The sequence below is a fragment of the Physella acuta genome, unplaced genomic scaffold (assembly GCF_028476545.2).
Source record: "Physella acuta isolate Inbredline_101_S28 unplaced genomic scaffold, ASM2847654v3 ptg000819l, whole genome shotgun sequence".
Taxonomy (NCBI): Eukaryota; Metazoa; Mollusca; class Gastropoda; family Physidae; genus Physella; species Physella acuta.
In genome coordinates, this window is record NW_026732337.1 from 95522 (window position 1) to 118145 (window position 22624).

At 37.1% G+C, this 22624-nt stretch overlaps 1 protein-coding gene across 1 annotated transcript; it reads left to right on the forward strand.

Moving 5' to 3' along the window:
• Positions 1-1146: 1146 nt before the first annotated feature.
• On the forward strand, positions 1147-21961 carry LOC131951633 (uncharacterized). Its single transcript, XM_059313975.1, has 15 exons — positions 1147-1221; positions 1356-1556; positions 2836-2945; positions 3676-3715; positions 5029-5132; positions 8042-8192; positions 9526-9576; positions 10625-10708; positions 13998-14156; positions 14908-15036; positions 17266-17374; positions 17765-17834; positions 19265-19396; positions 20843-21046; positions 21181-21961. The coding sequence occupies exons 1-15, from the start codon at positions 1167-1169 to the stop codon at positions 21835-21837; spliced, it is 2256 nt and encodes a 751-aa protein (XP_059169958.1). The 5' UTR covers positions 1147-1166; the 3' UTR covers positions 21838-21961.
• Positions 21962-22624: the final 663 nt, after the last annotated feature.

Genomic DNA, 22624 nt, shown 5'->3' on the forward strand with positions numbered 1-22624 from the left:
ATTAAGGACCAAATACACATGTAAGAGTGCTATAACGGGTAGGTATAGCTCCTATTCTGTCACATATGTTCTTTTTAAAGTAAATAATATATCATTAATATTTAATGAAATTAATACCAATTAAATAAGGACTTTAGAGAACCTTTAACATAATGAGCATTGAACGGCACTAAAAGTTTAGAAACCAGACATAAAACATTTGTAACTTTAGTGGCATAAGTATTGGTCATTCAATGTTTTCAACATATTCTGTATAGCTTTAAAATTTAGGCAATAAAAAAGGGAAGACAACAACCAATATGGGACGGGTTAGTCCTTGGTAGTGGTACTGCGGTTGTCAAAGGACAGAAGACAGAGTGTATTGCAGGAATCTGATCGGATAAAACAAGTTCCGCACCAAATGACCAACTAGAAATGTAAACAGTAGAATTGAATTTAAAAGATTAGAAAAACATATCATTATATATCTATATGCGAAGGTGCCTGTGATTTGAAGCGTAAAACCCGTGAGAAAAAAAAATGTGTCTGGATGTTAATTAATTACCTCGACACATCAGGTTAATTAACTGACAGCTTATCAATGACTGACAGAGCCCACATAAAAAACAACACTTTTTAATCACGTGACTGTTGAAGGTCACTAAACTTTAACTCTGAAACTGCGAGAAGTTTCTTGTAAGATGTAAGTGATTGTTCAATCGATGTAATCACTCCAGGTATTTATTGATGACTTTTCTTTTGCATGTGTATAAGCATGTAAAATGTATATATAAATAATGCATCCACGTTTAACTTATATATATATATATATATATATATATATATATATATATATATATATATATATATATATATATATATATATATATATATATATATATATATATATATATATATATGTATATATATATATATATATATATATTACATAGAAACACACACACACATAAATATATATATATATATATATATATATATATATATATATATATATATATCTACTTAAGTCTAGACACACATACATACACATATATGTACTCTCTATAGAGCACTGTATGCACACCCACATACATACAGACATATATATATATATATATATATATATATATATATATATGTATATATATATATATATATAATTCTAGCTTTTCTGTAGCAAGTTAAAGATGCTGTCACACTCAATGGATCTGCTGTTTGGCTTAACGTTTGTGATACACTTACGTAAGTTGAAAGTTAACATTACTAAAAAAAAACTTTAAACTCTCTAATCAAACTTCTGTTAACTTAAACGTTTCAATTAGCGAATGAATTCATCATATGATTGTAGGACTACTTATGCCATGTCGGTTTTTCAGTGTTGGCTGTAGTTAGTAGGTCGGATGCTTCATCGTCCAATGTAATGACTACAGAGACAAGTCAGCAATCGGTGAATCCACAGATCGAAGAGATCGAAAACACAATGATCAGCTCGCTCGACGACGAATCTGCTTTGACTGGTGAGGGGGAAGCGATCGGAAAATCTGGGACAAGTAAAAAGAAGATAACCCTTTACAAAGGTAACTCATTGATGAAATTATTTAAAAAATTGCTAAACAAATAAACTGCAAAACTAGAGTAGAATACGTACATCTGTACAAACTGGCATACTAAAATGAAAGTACGTTCAGCGGTTATCGTTCTAGATTAGAGTTAACTAATGTGTATCATAATACATCTTAAATTAGGAAACACCGTTGTATCCGAACTCGCGAGAAGTAAAGAAATTCGGCCTCTTATCATCTTAAATTTTCATAATGCTTTTAAAACTAAAAAAGTAGTTGTAGGCTCATCACAACACCTCGTTCCACAGATTTTTTTTCCATTGTGCCTGCGGACTAATCCACCTCTGTGGATATGAGAAAATGTACTTTAGTGATTGAGTACTGAATAGCCTACCCTAAACTCTCGTGTTCAGTTCATTTGCTCAAGTTCTTAGTTACTCACAGAGTCTACACAGCTGTAACGGGTACCTGGCTACAATTGGGGAATGTAAAAGCGATTGGGCATAACGATAATGAAAACATTTAGTACATATTGCTTAGGCTTTAAAACACTGTACTTCGTCTGCGTTAGTGACTGACGGACCTAAAACAAAACTCTCTACAATACTTTGTATTCAATACCAAGTGTGGGGTAGTTGAAGAAGAACATTAGATACGAGCCGATAGTACCAACGCTGCCACTGAAAATATTTCGTTAAAACACTATTAGTAGCTCGTTAAGGACGATAATCCCCCCTCCTCCCCCCCCCTCCGTTAATGTAAACTCCACTTAGTTACCCCCCCCCCCCTACGTTTAAAATCGTTTCAAACTAAATTATCTGCCCCTAATAGTCGTCACTAAACCCGGCTCTGCTTATAAACATTTAGCGTGAACCACAGCTCACCAGACCATGTAGGGGTGGGGAGGTAGGGATCGCGTTTACAGCTTGTTTTCTAGCGTCTCCCAGAAGAGAATTATATATATAGATACGTTATGGTACGACATTGCTATAAGTCTAAAATGGTTAGTGAAGGGGTTTAGATTTAGCTTCTGGTTAAATCTTCAAGATTAGATTTCTAATCATGTGGTTAGTGTGAGAGTAGGTTTAGCTTCCTGATTACTACTCAGGTTTAGATTTCTTATCATCTGGTTAGTGTGAGAGTAGGTTTAGGTTCCTGTTTACTCCTCAGGTTTAGATGTCTTAACATCTGGTTAGTGTGAGAGTAGGTTTAGCTTCCTGTTTACTCCTCAGGTTTAGATTTCTTATAATCTGGTTAGTGTAAGAGTAGGTTTAGCTTCCTGTTTACTCCTCAGGTTTAGATCTCTCGACGTCTGACAAAAAGGTCATCGTCTCTGTGACAGAGAATGTGACCCTGACATGTCGCGCCATACCAATTCTGATCAGGGAAATGCCAGTTTACAAAGTAGGTGCTCATATATATATATATATATATATATATATATATATATATATATATATATATATATATATATATATATATATATATATATATATATGTATGTGTCTGTGTGTGTGTGTATAGCCTATATATATATATATATATATATATATATATATATATATATATATATATATACACGTTATTTTATTTTTAAACTCTGTTATTAAAAATGTTATCCCTTGGTATCTCTTAAAGGTGTAAAGTTGCATATTTAATCAGGATAAAAAAAATTTGAATTTTTAAATTGTATGTTTTACATCGCTACATATTACCTTGAACTGGATTACTAATGGTGCAAATATAGATATGCCCATTTTATTTATTAATTGAAAAAAAACGCAAAAAACTTACTTATTTTTCAATAAAAACAAATTCAAAGTAGTTTATAAAGTTAATAAGGGTTTGAAAGTCAGTTAGCCTAAGTTCTGTTACTAGTTTGTGTATAGCGGATTTGTAAGATCACATTAAATAATATTTGGAAGCATTATTCATTATACACATTTGAAAAGCCTGTATACATTCTCAAAATGTAGATCTGTAAAATTTAAGCATTAATTAAACAATGCTACTAAGAAGACGAAATGGAACAAAATTATTACACATCCACTAAACCAATAATTTTAGCGATACTACTGATGATTTTTTTAAAGAAGAAAAATGTTGTTTAATCTTGGATACATTTCATTTTCAGCTTTTGAGATTGGAAATGCACAAAGTTGATCCAAACACAGGTAACGAAATTTGTAAATATAATAAAAAAAATAATAATAAAAAAATAATGATCATAATTTGGTTGCATCCTAGAACACCAATAAAAAATAAACCGGGAGTGATCTCCCCTAAACTTTCTCGAATATTCTTATATAAAAATAACAGGGGATGGGAACTTGGGATATAGACATGATTTTTAATCCATTTTAAATACTTAAACTTTTAAAAATAGAATAAAATCTCGTAGAAAAGAGAGTTGTACACCAAGTGAACGCCAAATAAAATATGCATAATCGTTCAGAATATTATTAGTACTTTATAAATTCACATGCGTTTTTTTTTTTGAGAAATCGGAAATAGCGTAAATTACTACTTCTGGTAAACAGAAATTTCTCAAAATTTGTCAGATGGTAGGGAATTAGATCTTTTACTTAAATCTGAAATTTTATTTATCTATCTGAAATAATACTCAAGTAATAGGCTTTTGAAAAATTCAAAGTAGAAAAAAGTACCACTTCTGGTTATCGGAAATTGCTCAAAAGTTGATACGGATCTACGATTTTGATATAATACTTATATATAATTTTTATTAACCTAGCTGTAACGGTACTCAAGTTACCGTGTTTTCACACACACACAAACAAACACACACACACAGACATAAAGACAAGATTGCAAAACTATGTTTTATCCGACTCAGAGAGGTGTAAAACGTCGAAATCTGCAAAAATCTCATTTTTATTTTCACGATTACAAGACTTTCTCTATACTTCGTATATACGAGAAAGTAAAAATGTAAATATTTTGGTAAATGATAATGCCACATTAGCCCTAATTCTTGCTTTCGTTACAACAATTCTAATCCAGTCCTATTATCCTAATAATATCCCTGACGGTGGTAGTAGGATGTAAATGGCCACAATAAAATATCACTACTTCATGACGATTATAGCATTTTTGCCTGTTATTTCTCCCGTAATTCGGCCTTATTTGACAATAAGGGACATAGCGTCAGGTATTCACAATGTACTTGTTTGCATTGAGATTTATCGGTACTGACGAAATGGAAATTCAGAGTTTTATAAATACTGTTAAAATTATTTAAAGTAAGCAATTGTTATATATATATACAATGTCATGAAATTTGTGTTCTAAATTTTAAAATTGTTTTTTTTTAAATTTAAATTAGAAGAAAAATAATCTAGATGTTAATATGCAATTCGAGCATTTCCATTTTGACAGTACGGGCTTATTTATGTAAAGATAGTCGAATTATGCTGTCTTTACGAGTCAATGTTGTATGTGATGTAAAACGTGAGCTCTTATTTTTCAGCTTCTTCCGCTGTTATCGCCAGGGTTGAAAGAAATTCGGTCCCGGTGATCAACGACATAGAAAACAGCGAAGAGATGTTAACAAAGGGACGTATACACAAAAAGGTTGTTCTTATAAGTTAACACAGTGGTTCTTAAACCTTGCTGAGGTACTGTACACCATCAATTTCGTATGCGCATTCAATGAACCCTTTTTTTAATAGTTCTTTCGACAACACTAGCGAAATCGGATTGCGAATCGTACGAGTCGGGTGTGTTTTGAACTCCGCTGAACCCCTGAGACTGGCTCACCGAACCCCTGGGGTTCGATAGAACCCAGGTTAAGAGCCACTGGGTTAACAATACGTGGATGGATAAGAAGATTTGTTTTTATATACCAGAGTTCAGATATCCTTGTGTGGAAATTGTAATCAGCTGAGTAATATAAACAAAATAGTTTTCAATAGCCTAGATAGATATGTATAAAAATCTGCTTATTATGTATAATTATTGAAGAAGAACGTACAACATTGGTTATAATATCCAATGTAAACATTGCGAATTCGATAGACAGTGGCGTAGGCAAGGGGGGTTAGGGGGTTATAACCCCTCCCATCTACTCACACCCCGGTCCAAGGTGCTTTGACCACAGGTGCTTTGACCATAGGGGGTTTCACCATAGGGGCTTTGTCCTCAGCGTTGCTTTGACCACAGATGGGCTTTGACCATAGGAGCTTTGTCTACAGCGGGGCTTTGACCACAGATGGGCTTTGACCATAGGAGCTTTGTCTACAGCGGGGCTTTGACCACAGATGGGCTTTCACCATAGGAGCTTTGTCTACAGCAGGGCTTTGACCACAGATGGGCTTTCACCATAGGAACTTTGTCTACAGCGGGGCTTTGACCACCGATGGGCTTTCACCATAGGAGCTTTGTCTACAGTGGGGCTTTGACCACAGATGGGCTTTGACCATAGGAGCTTTGTCTACAGCGGGGCTTTGACCACAGATGGGCTTTCACCATAGGAGCTTTGTCTACAGCGGGGCTTTGACCACAGATGGGCTTTCACCATAGGAGCTTTGTCTACAGCGGGGCTTTGACCACAGATGGGCTTTCACCATAGGAGCTTTGTCTACAGCGGTGCTTTGACCACAGATGGGCTTTGACCATAGGAGCTTTGTCTACAGCGGGGCTTTGACCACAGATGGGCTTTGACCATAGGAGCTTTGTCTACAGCGGGGCTTTGACCACAGATGGGCTTTGACCATAGGAGCTTTGTCTACAGCGGGGCTTTGACCACAGATGGGCTTTCACCATAGGAGCTTTGTCTACAGCGGGGCTTTGACCACAGACGGGCTTTGACCATAGGAGCTTTGTCTACAGCGGGGCTTTGACCACAGATGGGCTTTGACCATAGGAGCTTTGTCTACAGCGGGGCTTTGACCACAGATGGGCTTTCACCATAGAAGCTTTGTCTACAGCGGGGCTTTGACCACAGATGGGCTTTCACCATAGGAGCTTTGTCTACAGCGGGGCTTTGACCACAGATGGGCTTTGACCATAGGAGCTTTGTCTACAGCGGGGCTTTGACCACAAATGGGCTTTCACCATAGAAGCTTTGTCTACAGCGGGGCTTTGACCACAGATGGGCTTTCACCATAGGAGCTTTGTCTACAGCGGGGCTTTGACCACAGATGGGCTTTGACCATAGGAGCTTTGTCTACAGCGGGGCTTTGACCACAGATGTGTTTTCTTGTTGCCCCGAGCCGGGTCGCGTGTTATAGATCATACAGTCTCCGATCTGTCATCAGTCAGGCTCCTAGCGATCTTTAGTGATTTGACAGCCAGTCATTATTAACGTTTTCAACTTGTGTGTGGGTTTTTAAGCAACCTAAAGCTCAATGTCTCACCTATGTGTTATATCTACCAAAAGCTACCTAAAGCTACCTGACTCACCTATGTTTTATATCTACCAAAAGCTACCTGACTCACCTATGTGTTATATCTACCAAAAGCTACCTAAAGCTACCTGACTCACCTATGTGTTATATCTACCAAAAGCTACCTAAAGCTACCTGACTCACCTATGTGTTATATCTACCAAAAGCTACCTAAAGCTACCTGACTCACCTATGTGTTATATCTACCAAAAGCTACCTAAGAGCTACCTGACTTACCTATGTGTTATATCTACCAAAAGCTACCTAAAGCTACCTGATTCATCTATGTGTTATATCTACCAAAAGCTACCTAAAGCTACCTGACTCACCTATGTGTTATATCTACCAAAAGCTACCTAAAGCTACCTGACTCACCTATGTGTCATATCTACCAAAAGCTACCTAAAGCTACCTGACTCACCTATGTGTTATATCTACCAAAAGCTACCTAAAGCTACCTGACTCACCTATGTGTTATATCTACCAAAAGCTACCTGACTCACCTATGTGTTATATCTACCAAAAAGCTACCTGTCTCACGTATGATTACCTTTCTACCAAAAGCTACCTAAAGCTACCTGACTTACCTATGTGTTATATCTACCAAAAGCTACCTAAGAGCTACCTGACTTACCTATGTGTTATATCTACCAAAAGCTACCTAAGAGCTACCTGACTTACCTATGTGTTATATCTACCAAAAGCTACCTAAGAGCTACCTGACTTACCTATGTGTTATATCTACCAAAAGCTACCTGACTCACCTAAGTGATGTATCTACCAAAAGCTACCTGACTCACCTATGTGTTATATCTACCAAAAGCTACCTGACTTACCCATGTGTTATATCTACCAAAAGCTACCTGACTCACCTATGTGTTATATCTACCAAAAGCTACCGGACTCACCTATGTGTTATATCTACCAAAAGCTACCTAAAGCTACCTGACTCACCTATGTGTTATATCTACCAAAAGCTACCGGACTCACCTATGTGTTATATCTACCAAAAGCTACCTAAAGCTACCTGACTCACCTATGTGTTATACCTACCAAAAGCTAGCTGACTCACCTATGTGTTATATCTACCAATAGCTACCTGACAGCTACCTGACCATCCTCTGGCCTGTAGCCGTGGACGAGACACCGGGTAGTTACTTCTGCAAAGGAATTTTCTACACAGACAAGTCTGAGACGACAACCACTCCCGTGTTTGCAGTTGCCCCGGTAATCATTGACACAGAGGGTGAGTTGAATCCAAGATTAGTGCCAGCATTTGCAGGCACCAGTCGCAGACTAGTAGATATTTACCAATCAGGGTGTGGTATCGCAGTTTTGTGCACGTTTATAAGGGAAGAAAGTCATACATAGGTAATGATGCTATGTGGTAACAATTTATTACTAACAATAAACGGTTAAAAATTAAAAATAAAAACTGATCTTAGTTGGTCTGATCAGTGGCGTAGCGAGGTCGGTTGTCACCCGGTGCGGCACTTAATGGTGTCACCCCCCCAGAGGCGTAGCGACCCTTCCAGGCTTTCGATTTGCACCCCCCTCAAACTTTAGATTAGCACCCCCCCCCCCCTCCTTCCTTGTCGGGATTTGTCAAATTTGCTCTTAAAAGACTTTTAACACTCGAATTAATCACTTAATTAAGTGGAATTATCATTTTTATCTATATATTTTTGCTATTTTTTGCCTAGGTGTCACCCCCTAAATGGTGTCATCCGGTGCGGTCCGCACCCCGCCACCCCCTCCCCTCGCTACGCCACTGGGTCAGATGTAATAGTTTATTACAGACTATAAGTGGCAATAGTACTTTATAGTACTGTCCAAATAATAACTGTCGGTAATAACTGTTTAGTGAGGCTGAGAGAAGGAGGTATATAACAATAGAGGGTCAAAACTATCAGTCCAATTCCTACCATATAAGGTCAGAAGTAACTGTTACAAGTCAACTATAATGGATCAGTGTTAAAAAGTGATTAGCAGTAACACTTACTAGTAAAGACCATAACGGGAGGTCTAAAGTGGAATTTTAAATTTAATCTACGACTTAATTAGTCAGTGGTTCTAACATTGGTAAGGGCAGAGCATTAGTTATGGCAGTGACCATAACCGGAGGTTATCGCTGAATATTTTAGGGACGGCGGTGGCCTAGAGGTAGAGCGCTAGAATGCTAACCCGAAAGTTCGAATCCGAGTTTAAGTCAGTAGAGTGTCTTTAGTCAACCCAGCTCTGATGGGTACCTAATTCACGTTATGTAAAACAAATTCGGCTGACCACACTATCCCTTCATATGGAGAGGACTCTGAAACAAATGAACTCTACTTCATCTGTCCTATGTGTCTTGAGCAAAAACCGGAAAAGATGATGAAAAACCTAAACTACGATTTTCTTAGCGGTTGATCTTGGGTAAGCTAGAAATTACCTGCAATTGTTAAGCAGTTTTACGAAAGTACATAGGTAAAATGGTACCATTTCTACTGCAAAGTATAAGATACTAAAAATTGGCGAGATGTAATCAGATGTAATTAGATGTAATCAGATGTAATTAGATGTTCTTATGTATCTTACAGACATTGATCTGATAGCAATCATCCGTTTGCTCAGAAAACAGAAAATGCAAGGTAAGTATTAGGGCGTTTAAAAATAAAAAAATATTTTTAAAAAAATTTAAAAAATAGACTAATATTGTGTAGTTTTCACTCACCGTCTGTCTTATTTTGGTAAAAATTGACCATTTGCAAGTGGTGATTTGTAGAAAGTAGTTACTCTAGCTTAAAATTTAAACTACCATTTTAACATGGTCATGACATACGCCCTTTTGATGTTTTAGAGTACATATTCACCATTTGCTCGACATAATGAAGACCACATTATCCTTTCATATGCTGAGGTCACTGTAACACATGAACTCTACTTCATCTGTCCCATGTGTCTTGGGCACGAACGGGAAAATATGAGATTACGTCAGGATTTACCCTTCGTAATGCAAGATGTTTAGTTTTCATCAAGAATGTACTAGCCCGGTGCCCCCCCCCCCCCCCCCACCCCACCCCCACCGGTAAAAAGTCTCAGTGGGCACCCATTAACGGTGCTGTACTAAGCCTACTAGGCCTTTGATTTAAAAAAAATAATTTGTCGTGTGAATTCCCATCAAACTGAGGATGATCATCAGCCTTTGTTGAGGTGAAAAAAAGAACAATGAAAAATGTAATTCGGCGTCGGAGGCCCCAATTTTGTTTTACTATTTTGATGATGTGTAGAAGTCAAGTACCAGTTTGATTATTTGTTACGTTAATGTAGAGTTTATATAATATTGATTTACGTTGTACTTTCTGTTGATTTATAGAAGGCATGTACCACTTTGATTATTTGTAAAGTAGAGCTTATATGATATTATTTACGTTGTACTTTCTCATGATTTGTAGAAGGCATGGATCAGTTCAATAATTTGTTACTTTAATGTAGAGTTTATATGATACTTACTTACTTTGAACTGTTCTGATGCTTTGTAGAAGCCATGTACCAGTTTGATTATTCGAAGGGCTAATGCAGCGTTTAGATGAAATGTATTTATTTGTTACTATTTTGATGATGTGTAGAAGTCATGTATCAGTTTGATTATTTGTAATGTAGAGTTTATATGCTATTCATTAACTTTTTACTGTTAAGTGATAGAGAACAGAGATCGGTTGCAAGAGCTATTGGAGCGCAAACAGAAACTTATGGAATACTTTTCTCGTCTAAAAGACAAAGGTAAGAAGTTCTTGTTGCTCTTCTTTTTTTCGTTCTTTCATTGTATTATTGGAGTGTATTCAAACTTCTCTCGTCTGAAAGACAAAGGTAAGAAGTTCTGAAGCTTGTTTGAAGCTGCGTAAATATTTTTTTCGTCGTTGTATTTTAATATTCGAGTGCATTCAACACAAGTAATAAGTGTCAGCATTTCATACGCAATATGGTTAGTATCATCTTGCTTGTTTGTACTTAGTTTGATTCCATAGCTTTTGTTTATCCAAGAACAATCTACTAGGCCGTAATTATTTTAAAATTTGGACGATTCTGTCCTAGATATGTTGCTGTCCTAGATATGTTGCTGTCCTAGTCTAGATATGTTGCTGTCCTAGTCTAGATATGTTGCTGTCCTAGTCTAGATAAGTTGCTGTCCTAGATATGTTGCTGTACTAGTCTAGATATGTTGCTGTCCTAGTCTAGATAAGTTGCTGTCCTAGATATGTTTCTGTCCTAGATATATTGCTGTCCTAGATATATTGCTGTCCTAGATATGTTTCTGTCCTAGATATGTTTCTGTCCTAGATATGTTGCTGTCCTAGATATGTTGCTGTCCTAGATATGTTGCTGTCCTAGATATATTGCTGTCCTAGATATGTTGCTGTCCTAGATATGTTGCTGTTCTAGATATATTGCTGTCCTAGATATGTTGCTGTCTTAGATATGTTGCTGTCCTATTCTAGATAAGTTGCTGTCCTAGATATTTTGCTGTCCTAGACATGTTTCTGTCCTAGATATGTTGCTGTCCTAGTCTAGATATGTTTCTGTCCTAGATATATTGCTGTCTTAGATATGTTGCTGTCCTAGATATGTTGCTGTCCTAGATATGTTGCTGTCCTAGATATATTGCTGTCCTAGATATATTGCTGTCCTAGATATGTTGCTGTCCTAGATATGTTTCTGTCCTAGATATATTGCTGTCTTAGATATGTTGCTGTCTTAGATATGTTGCTGTCCTAGATATATTGCTGTCCTAGATATGTTACTATCCTAGATATGTTGCTGTCATCAGCTATCGAGCCTCATCTGCCCAGAGGTCCCTCCCTGATAATACTGTAGACCTACCTTAAAGACTTGTTGCAAAGTAGAGCGCGCGATTTCTATCGCAAAAGTCTTTAGTTCGGATCCCGGGCTTTAGTACGTAATACGTTGCTGAGTTCACCCAGATGTAATGGATATCTGACTTACGTTTGGGAAAGTCAAGTCCCTAAGCAAAGAACTGATCATACAGCTCTTTTTTATTACAGATCCCATAGATCTTTTTAGAATCTTCTATCAAGGCAAATAGTGGAACAACCCACTATACAATCATTTGTAAAGTGAACTAAAACATTTTAAAATTAAAAATATTCTATGTTTTTTTAAACATTAGCCGTTGGTATATAAGTTTATGTAAAAATTGAACGTGAGAAGCACTCGATGTTATTAAATTAATTTTATATCTGCTATTGCAAAAAGACTAATTACAATTGTGAGTCATATTTTTTAAAGTCTAGTCACCTGAGGAAGTTAGATAATCTAGTAACAGTGGTTCCCAACCCTTTTCGACTGGCGACCCCCTTTTATAAAACGTAAGTGACCCACGACCCCCCATATTAATTAACAAGTCGAAATTAGTAAAGAAAATAATAAGCACTAAATTAATATTTTCTAGTAGACTTTCAATATGAATTATTCTCGGTTTTAATACGATGAGCAGAATTACATGCTATTAACAAGCATTAACTAGCATTAACAATTAAATTTTGCAAATTTAAGAATTCATCTTGTTATTCATCGGCAATGCTTGAAACATCAAGGAAAGCAGAGAATGGGTGACAATGCAGATTCTTCTTCTTTCAGCTCGGGGAAAATAACGCCGCGGTTCGTTGTCAAGAGATTCAAGATGCACAGAATCCTTTAAAAAATATATCTATCACACCACACTGCAGAGTTTCTCAAACATGGCAGTATTTCAAATATTTATTTTTCCTCGCCAATTTTGCAGCTTTGATAAAAATGCCAAGAGATTATCATGAAAAGAGATAATATTCGTTCCTTTATCAAGTTAAGCTTATGTTGATGTTCGAATATATCTGCTAGGTATGATACTCTCTCCAATCACACCATGTCGTTAAAGTATATCAAAAGGTCTTGTTTCTTTGCACTTCTAAGAACATCTTGATTTCATCTTTCAATTCAAAAACACGATTGACATTTCCTATTGACAGCCAGCGTACTGAAACATGACGCATAATACGTACAAGCCCCACAGCCGTTTTCCCATTTTAATCCTCCAGTTTCAAAAAACGTATTTTATTTCTCCATGATATCTTTACAAAACATCAACTTTTATTTGCTAACATCTGAACGAATATATTTCACAAAGACAAGCAACTGCGAACACGAACTCACGTATGTCGATTCGTCAACTTGAAAATCAAACAATGGTGAAAGCTTGATTTCATTCTAAATTTGTCTTTTAACATAAGTCGCTGCATAGTATTATTAGACAGAGATATTTGTTGCATCCTTAATGCACTGCAATCCCCAAGAATTAATTTTACCATCTTCAGCATACATGGTTTGATGAGATTTTCTCCTTTGCGTGAGAGGTTTTTTGCTTGTTAATTTCTAATACTACTTTATATGATACTTGCACTAATGCTGTGTTTTCTTGGTGAAAACGTTCTGTTCGATCAAGTCTCTGACGTTTGCAACTAGCTTCATGCCGACGAAATAACTACATATCTTTTTTGGTGTGTTAAGAATGACTCGTCTTAAATTGACGTTTGGAAGTTTTCATAGACTCCTGACTAAGAACAACTTTGCACAGTACACATTGTTTATTCTCTATTCAATTTCCAGTGATGTTAGTAATGCCGACTTTGAAATATTTTTCTAAATATTTATGTTTTTTATTCATTGCTAGAGTTTAGTATACCAGTTGGCGACCCCCCAGAAAGCCCTTCGCGACCCCCAAGGGGGTCGCGACCCCCAGGTTGGGAACCCATAATCTAGTTCTTATATGGTTAGTAGATGTGGTTGAATTATATGGTTATATGTTAGTGTGTATGTGGGGTATTTCTTTTATGTAAGTAGCGTTGTATACAGATAGCAAGCAAACCAAATTTGACTTAATATCTATTTAGACACATTTGAAGTAATATAGTGTAATCTCGCTATAAGAACAGATGTAGATAAAGTTTAATAAAAAAAAATCAAGCAAATGATCATCACACATTTTTTTAACTTTTAAAATTTTTGGAACTTTCAGAGACACTCTATCGTCACCACTGGCCTAGTGGCAACTTCGCTTTGGTGGAGCCATCCACCGGATGTCCACCAATATTTCACCAATCGTGGTCCGTATCAAAGATGATCATTCCAAGGTATCGCCTCACAAGCAAGAAGGATACAATACCGAAACATTTCAGTGAGTTGGAAGAGAAAGTGTTGTGACTTGTAGTCATTATGTTATAAGAGATTTATTTTTAAGAGCGAATTTGATCTGAAAGTCTAAGATACATTCTTGTTATCTGGCTAGTAGTACGCATGGAAGTTCCATAATTCTCGCGGGCCCTAACTCTTAGCAGTGACTGTTGATAAAAAAAATACCAAGTTCGGCTCCTGTTCTTTGGCATGGGGTTTTGATAATACTTACCGACCCTAACTCGTAACAGCGACCGTTGATTAAAACAAAATGCCAAGTTCGGCTTTTGTTCTTTGGCATGGTGTTTTAATGATACTTACAGGCTATAACTCTTAACATCGACAGTTGATCAGAAATACTAATCTCAGCTCCGGTTCTTTAGCTTGGGATTTCAATAACGTTTAGGGACTCTAACAGCGAATTTGGGCAGAACGTTTACGTTTACTTCCTGCTCTCTCTTTATAAGCATGTATGATCTATTGGTATAAATAGCGATTGGTAGAGCGCGCAATTACAATTAATGATTTCAAATCTCTGGTTCTGATTGATTTTGTAGATTTCAATGAGTCTTTTCAGCTCTAATAAGTACCTGGCCTAAATTTAACAAAAAAACTTAACTTCAATGCCCCTGTAACTTTGCAGTCCTTATCCAAGTAATACTTCAACATTTTAGCCGTGGATATTACTTCAGTTAAAAATGAATACCTGTTTAATGGTATTTAAAAGACATTTTTATTATTGTTTACATTTTCAGAAAAATCAGCCCTAGGAAGTTCAGATATTGAAACCAGTTTTTGTCAAATCGACGGTAGAGGATTCTGGGACTGGCCAGCTGGAGATTACTGCATCAACAAACACATCTCCGAGTCCCCGTGTCCTAAAGGTAAGGCTGTCGTCGTGGTTTAAAAATAGACGTGACGCCAACCCCACGTCGTAACTTAATTACAAGTTTAATGTTATAAATTACGAGCTGACCCGCGGCATAACATACGCCGCTATTTAGTTGTTGTTTTTTCTACTTTTCAGTAATACATAATTTGTGAATTCGACAGTACCAACGCTGACACTGAAAATATTTCTTTAAAACACTATAAGTAGCTCGTTAAGGACCATAACCCCCCCCCTGTTCCCCCTCCCCCCCTCCCCCCCCCCCCCAACGTTTAAAATCGTTTCAAACTAATTTATCTGCCCCTAATAGCCGTCACTAAACCCGACTCCACGAAGGTAAACATAGCGTGAACCACAGCTCACTAAGATCATGTAGGGGTGGGGATAGTAGGGAGCGCGTTTACAGCTTGTTTTCTAGCGTCTCCAAGAAGAGAATTATATATATAGATGATGAAATGTTTTGAGATCGCTGGAACGGTGTACTTATGTTATCGTGTTCAGAGAAAGACAGACCGACAGACATACAGACACACAGGCACACGGACACATAGGTACATAGATACATAAAACAAGACACACAGGCTTACAAAGACCGACACGATGACACAAAGACACACAGACGCACTGACACACTAACACACAGACCCACATACGTACATACACACACACACACACACACACACAGATACACACACACATAGATGAACAGACAAAATTGTAAAACTAGTTTTTTCCGACTCGGGGAGGTGTGAAACGTCGAGATTTTGATGTTTTTCACGATTACTATACATCCTCTGTTCTCCGTATACGAGAAAGTAAAAACATATGTATTGTGAGAAACCTCTACCACTACACATTTTTTTTGTCTCACATTCAATCATCCTATCATTCAATCAATCATTCCTTCGCCCTCATTAAGATCGTTGGGGCACCACATAATTTTCTCATACAGTTTTCCGCAATCTGTCTCGGTCCTCTCCTGCTGTGAGTAGTTCTGATATAAGGCAGGGGTCTCCAAACTACGGCCCGCGGGCCGGAGGCGGCCCGCGATGTCCTCTCATCCGGCCCGCTGAGATCTTTTTTGTCCACGGAAAAAACGTTTGCTGGTGATGGATGAGGAACTTTGCCCAGAAAAATCAAAGACATACCTAGAAGAAACTGGTCCCCGAATTGAAATTTAATGGTAAATGTGGCCCTCGGACTGAAAAGTTTGGAGACCCCTGATACAAGGTGAAGAGTCCAATCTTTGAAGCCATCCATCCAGTGACGTCTTTGTCTTTCTGTTCTTCTCCCTCCTGGCACAATGCCTTGCATTTTTCTTTTAGCAGACCGTTGGGGGTCATCCATAAATGACGGCACACTCGTAGGGGGAGGGGGGGGGGGGTCCGTAATTTTGTGACGATGTGTGATGAGGGGGGGGGGGTGTTCGATGTTGCGACGTCACATTTTTGCATTATAAAAAAAGCAATGTTAGAAAACGAATTTTAGACGTTATTTCGCGTTTTAGATAACTGTTTTAATAAATTGTAATACTTTAGACCAGATTTTGGAAAAATATCGATGTTTGAAAAAAATTCAACTGCAATTTTGAGGGGGGGGGTTGTAGGTTGAGGTGTGACGTTATTTTAGGGGGGGGGGTCTGGCTTTTTGTGACGACGTGTGACGGAGGGGAGGGGGGGAGGTAAAAATCGTAAAAAAAAGCGTGACGTCATTTATGGATGACCCCCTTGGCTCATGTGACGTGTCCAGACTATCGCGATTTTTTATAAACGCTCAAATAAACCAAAACGCATAAATATCACATTAGCCCCATTTATATTTTATTATGATAAACTTAAATAAATAAATGATCGCTAAGATCCGAAAATGCGCCTGATAAGATCTAATACATGCCTTAGATAAGATAAAATATACCCTCTTATAAATTACATGCTCTGGTATTGTCGGTCTTATGCCCCTGACTATACTAAAAAAATGTTATGACATGATCCATAATATACGTCACCAGTATATGAAGTATACATTTATATTAAGATACACCATACGCCGTGGATAAGATCAAGTACAAGACAATCGCATTGCTTCAAACCACAACAAAACGACAGCAGTTTTCCACTCTGTACGTTTTATAATAGGGATTGTAAGTCTACGGCCTCGGAATCTACTAGCTGGCAAGAACGAGAAGTTGTGACCTACTTACAAGCCCTATTGTTTCACACCACAGGTTTCCAGGAGGGCAGCATCCGCCTCAGCATCAAAAAGTCAAGGTCAGGGTCGCCGGGTGATGAGCTCGACAAACAACCGTCATCTAAGTCTGTTTCTTTCTGCTGCAGGTCAAGTGGCTATATTTTCTTACAACTGAATATTTGTGTGTGTATATATATATATATATATATATATATATATATATATATATATATATATATATATATATATATATATATATATATATATATATATACATATATATTTACATGTATATATATATGTATATACATGTATATATACATGTATATATATATATGTATGTATATATATATATATATATATATATATATATATATATATATATATATATATATATGTATATATGTGTATATATATATATATATATATATATATATATATATATATATATATATATATATATATATATATATATATATATATATATATATATTAATGTTTCCCCAAGAGTAACTGTTGTTCAATAATCATGATAGGAACGACGGTAATGCCAATGAGGAAATAACTTTACCAACCCAGTTTCCATTTTACATGTACCAATACAAGGTGAGACATTTTAAAACACATACGAATTAACCCGAAGCTATACTGCACATCATAGAAATACGGAGGATATTCCGTCTATCAAATACTTAAACAAAAACATACTGTTTATATCAGATAATCCAACAGAAGATGTTGTATATCGAACAATTTATCAGAAGATATTTTCTACCCAATAGTTTTTACAAAATGTATTATACATTGAATAGTTCAAGTTGTATTTACAACATGCTTAAACTATTCGCTTCACACTACTGATAGAAATTATCAAATTTTTAAAAGTAGAGTTTGGCAAAAGTGTTGCAAACAAATGTATACCGCTTACCTTGAAGAAATGATACTTGCATTATATTTGAGCAAATAAAAAATAAAACCTTGTTTTATAGAATCATAAGTTCATACTGATTCTAATTAAGATTATTACACGTGGTTAATTTGTTGATTTTCTAGATATTTTCACATTAATTCTGTTATAATTTGGTTTTAAACAATCCCTATTGTAAATGTACCCAATGGTAAGTTTATTCTCCTTCTAAATGTGTAAAATTAAACCGCTGATAGCATTCAACTCACGGCCTGTCAACGGTAGAAAGAATAGTTTTACTGTCACAACACTATCCTAATGACACCATCTATATTAAACCACCCCAATAACACCATCTCACTTATAACATCTAACTTTCACCAGCTTACTAATATTCCCCATGATACCATGTAACGAAAACCAACCCAAATACATCAACTTATTTATAGCACCACACAAAAACCACCACACAAGTACCATCTAACATACACCAGACCACTGATATTTTGACGACTGACCACTGAAATTTTACGACTGACCACTGATATTTTACGACTGACCCACTGATATTTTACGACTGACCACTGATATTTTATGACTGACCACTGGTCTTTTACGACTGACCACTGATATTTTACGACTGACCAATGTTATTTTACGACTGACCACTGATATTTTACGACTGACCACTGATATTTTAAGACTGACCACTGATATTTTACGACTGACCACTGATATTTTACTACTGACCACTGGTATTTTACGACTGACTGGTATTTTACGACTAACCACTGATATTTTACGACTGACCACTGATATTTTAAGACTGACCACTGATATTTTACGACTGACCACTGATATTTTACTACTGACCACTGGTATTTTACGACTGACTGGTATTTTACGACTAACCACTGATATTTTACGACTGACCACTAATATTTTACGACTGATACCATCAATTTGGATCCACCCCCAACGACACCATCCCGCCATCCCAACATCACGCTAATTCCAGAATATCCCCATCCATTGTGATACCATCTTACTCACCCCATCCCATCAACCAATGTCTCACCACGGCTACGAAACCTCTACCATCTATCAATTTACCTTCCATATCTCGCAGAAGGCAAGCTGTCAGCGTGTGAAGGATATGAAAGCTGAGGTCGACGACATCCACTACCAAGTCAGCCATAACGGGAAGGATAAGGCAACAGGCGAAGTACCCCGACACACGCTTAACGGTGTTCACCTGTGGGTGAGTGGAAGTTACGCTGTTGTGCTTGTGTGAGTGCTGGTAGTCGTGTATGCTGAGGCTTATACTATTAAACAGAGAAGTTTTCAGCAGTGGCGTAGCGAGGGGGGATGGGGGTGCGAGGCGCACCGGGTGACACCATTTAGGGGGGGGGGGGGTGACACCAAGGCAAAAAATAGCAAAATATATAGAGAAAAATGATGATTCCACTTAATTAAGTGATTAATTCGAGTGTTAAATAGTCTTTTAAGTAGTGCAAATCGAAAGTTTGGGTGCAAATCGACTGTTTGAGGGGGGGGGGGAGGGGGGTGCAAATCGAAAGTTTGAGGGTGGGGGATGCAAATCGAAAGTTTGAGGGGGTGCAAATCGATAATTGAAAGTTTCTCCCCGGGAAGGGTCGCTACGCTTCTGGGGGGTGACACCATTAAGTGCCGCACCGGGTGACACCCGACCTCGCTACGCCACTGGTCTCGAGGTCTAACCCCCAGGTAAATAAGGCTAGACGCAAAACTATCCAAGAGAGAAAACTCCAAAATAAATAAAAAAACATCCAAAAAGAAAAGCGGGAAGAAGTCGAAGTCAATGCACTACATGGCGCTTAAAAAGTTGACACGGAATACTTAATTGTGTTGGAGGAAATATCATCAAACATTACAATTATTTTGACCGCCGTGTATTTGTATTGGAAGAAATCTAGCAGACGACACATTTCAGCTTTAATGGCTGTGAGCGGTCCATCGCGACAGAGGCGTAGCGACCCTTCCCGGCGCCCGGGGACAAACTCTTCGATTTGCACCCCCTCAACCTTTCAATTTATTTTTCCAACCCATTTTGGCGCCCCCTAATGTCGCTACTGATCGCGTCACAACACTCCTTAAAAACTAAACCTCGGTATCATTGAGTTTCAGTCATAGCCATTTAAAAACAAACGCCTTTTTTACACAAATATTTTTATTAGGCTACCGATTAAATTTAATAAATAAAATTGGTATCAAATTAAAGGTAAGTAAATGTAGTTTTTACTTGTTTAAGTAATATTGAACAATAATGAAGTTTAAAATCTTAGGCGACACCCTAATCGGAGCTAAGTGTATCTAATGGAGAACTACGAATATGACCGCTATATATCTAAATAAGTAGTCTCTGAGTTTTTATGGATTTCAAATCTACTTTTTTACGTCCTCTTGTTTAACATATGATATATATATATATATATATATATATATATATATATATATATATATATATATACATACATATATATATATATATGTATATATATATGTATATATATATACATATATATGTATATATATATATATATATATATATATATATATATATATATATATATATATATATATATATATATATATATACATATATATACACTAAAAAAGAAAAAAGTGAGAGTACGAGAGTTAATAATGTTTCCCTTTATTTCAACAGCTATGCTACTACAGTTATACTGGACCAACCACCGATGCCGAGGAACCCCCAGCTACTACACACCAGAAGCCGCAAAAATTCAAACACCACAGCAAGCCAAAACATCCAAGCCAAAGCGACTCGAAAAGACCTATGATGCGAGCCGCATTCCTGGAACATATGCCAGAGATTCCGGTTGAAAATTATAACAAGACCAGTAATCTCCTAAACATAGACACTGCAAGTTTACAAAACAAAGAGGCTGAACATCCAAGCCAAAGCGACTCGAAAAGACCTATGATGCGAGCCGCATTCTCGGAACATATACAAGAGATTCCGGTTGAAAATGATAACAAGACCTAAACATAGACACTGCAAGTTTCCAAAATAAAGAGGCTGAACATCCACAAAACAAAGAGGCTGAACATCCACAAAACACAGGGGCCGAGAATACACAAAACACAGAGACTAAAAGTCCACATAACACAGTGGCCGAACAGACACAAAACAAAGAGGCTGAACATACACTAAACAAAGAGGCTGAACATACACTGAACAAAGAGGCTGAACATCCACAAAGCAAAGAGGCTGAACATACACAAAACAAAGAGGCTGAACATACACTGAACAAAGAGGCTGAACATCCACAAAGCAAAGAGGCTGAACATACACAAAACAAAGAGGCTGAACATACACAAAACAAAGAGGCTGAACATACACAAAACAAAGAGGCTGAACATACACAAAACAAAGAGGCTGAACATACACAAAACAAAGAGGCTGAACATACAGTGAACAAAGAGGCTGAACATACACCGAATACAGGGACCGAACTTCTACAAAACACAAGGACCGAACATACACAAACCACAGACGCCGAAAATACACAATACACAAGGGCCGAACATACGCAAAACACAAATACTCAAACTCTCAAAGTCTCAATGACTTCTGAATCCCGAGACACCAACGCCTTAAATCTACATCAAACCCAACCCCCAATTATTAATAACTAACAGACGAGTAACTCCCAATTAACGTTAAATCACAATACACTACTACGCCCCATAAGAGAGAGAAAAAATGTCTTCTAAGACACTAGTTCGACAGAAATGCGTATTGCGATTTAAGAAAATAATATTTTATTTCACGGAAATTGAATACAAATAAAAACAATAAAAACACAACGTATTAGATTTTTGTAATAGTTTGTGGCTAAAATTGTTGTAAAAAGAACGAAGCTTGAATGATATTTAGTTAACCACTGCACATAGTAAAGTGCTAGACTGCTAACCCATAAGTTGTAATCGGGTTTCAAGTCAGTAGAACATCCCTGAGTCCACCATGCTCTGATGTGTACCTAACTCACGATAGGGACAGTAAAGGCGGATGGGGATAATGCTGACCAAACTAAATCTGCATATACCAAGGTCACAGCTGAACTCTACTTCACTGGTCCCATAGACAGTCAGATTTGGCATGGTAACATTCCTTTTTTACTTTAGTTAACTACTGCACATAGACGAGTATCCCTAACATCACCGGCAGTAGTGAGGCCCATCCCTGCGAAAAGTTCTCCTGTACCTAACTGGCCGAGTCGGTAAAGATCATGATTGCTGAACCGAAAAGTGTCGAGTTCGAACCCTCAGGCAGATGAACCTGGTAGTTTGTTTTTGGTTGGACAAAGGCTATGGAAACAAATCCAAAAAGAAAAAGAGGCTGAAATCGGAGTTAATTGCCTCAATGGCGCATAACAAGTTAACACGTATACTTAATTGTGTTGGAGCTCTTCCAAGACTTAAA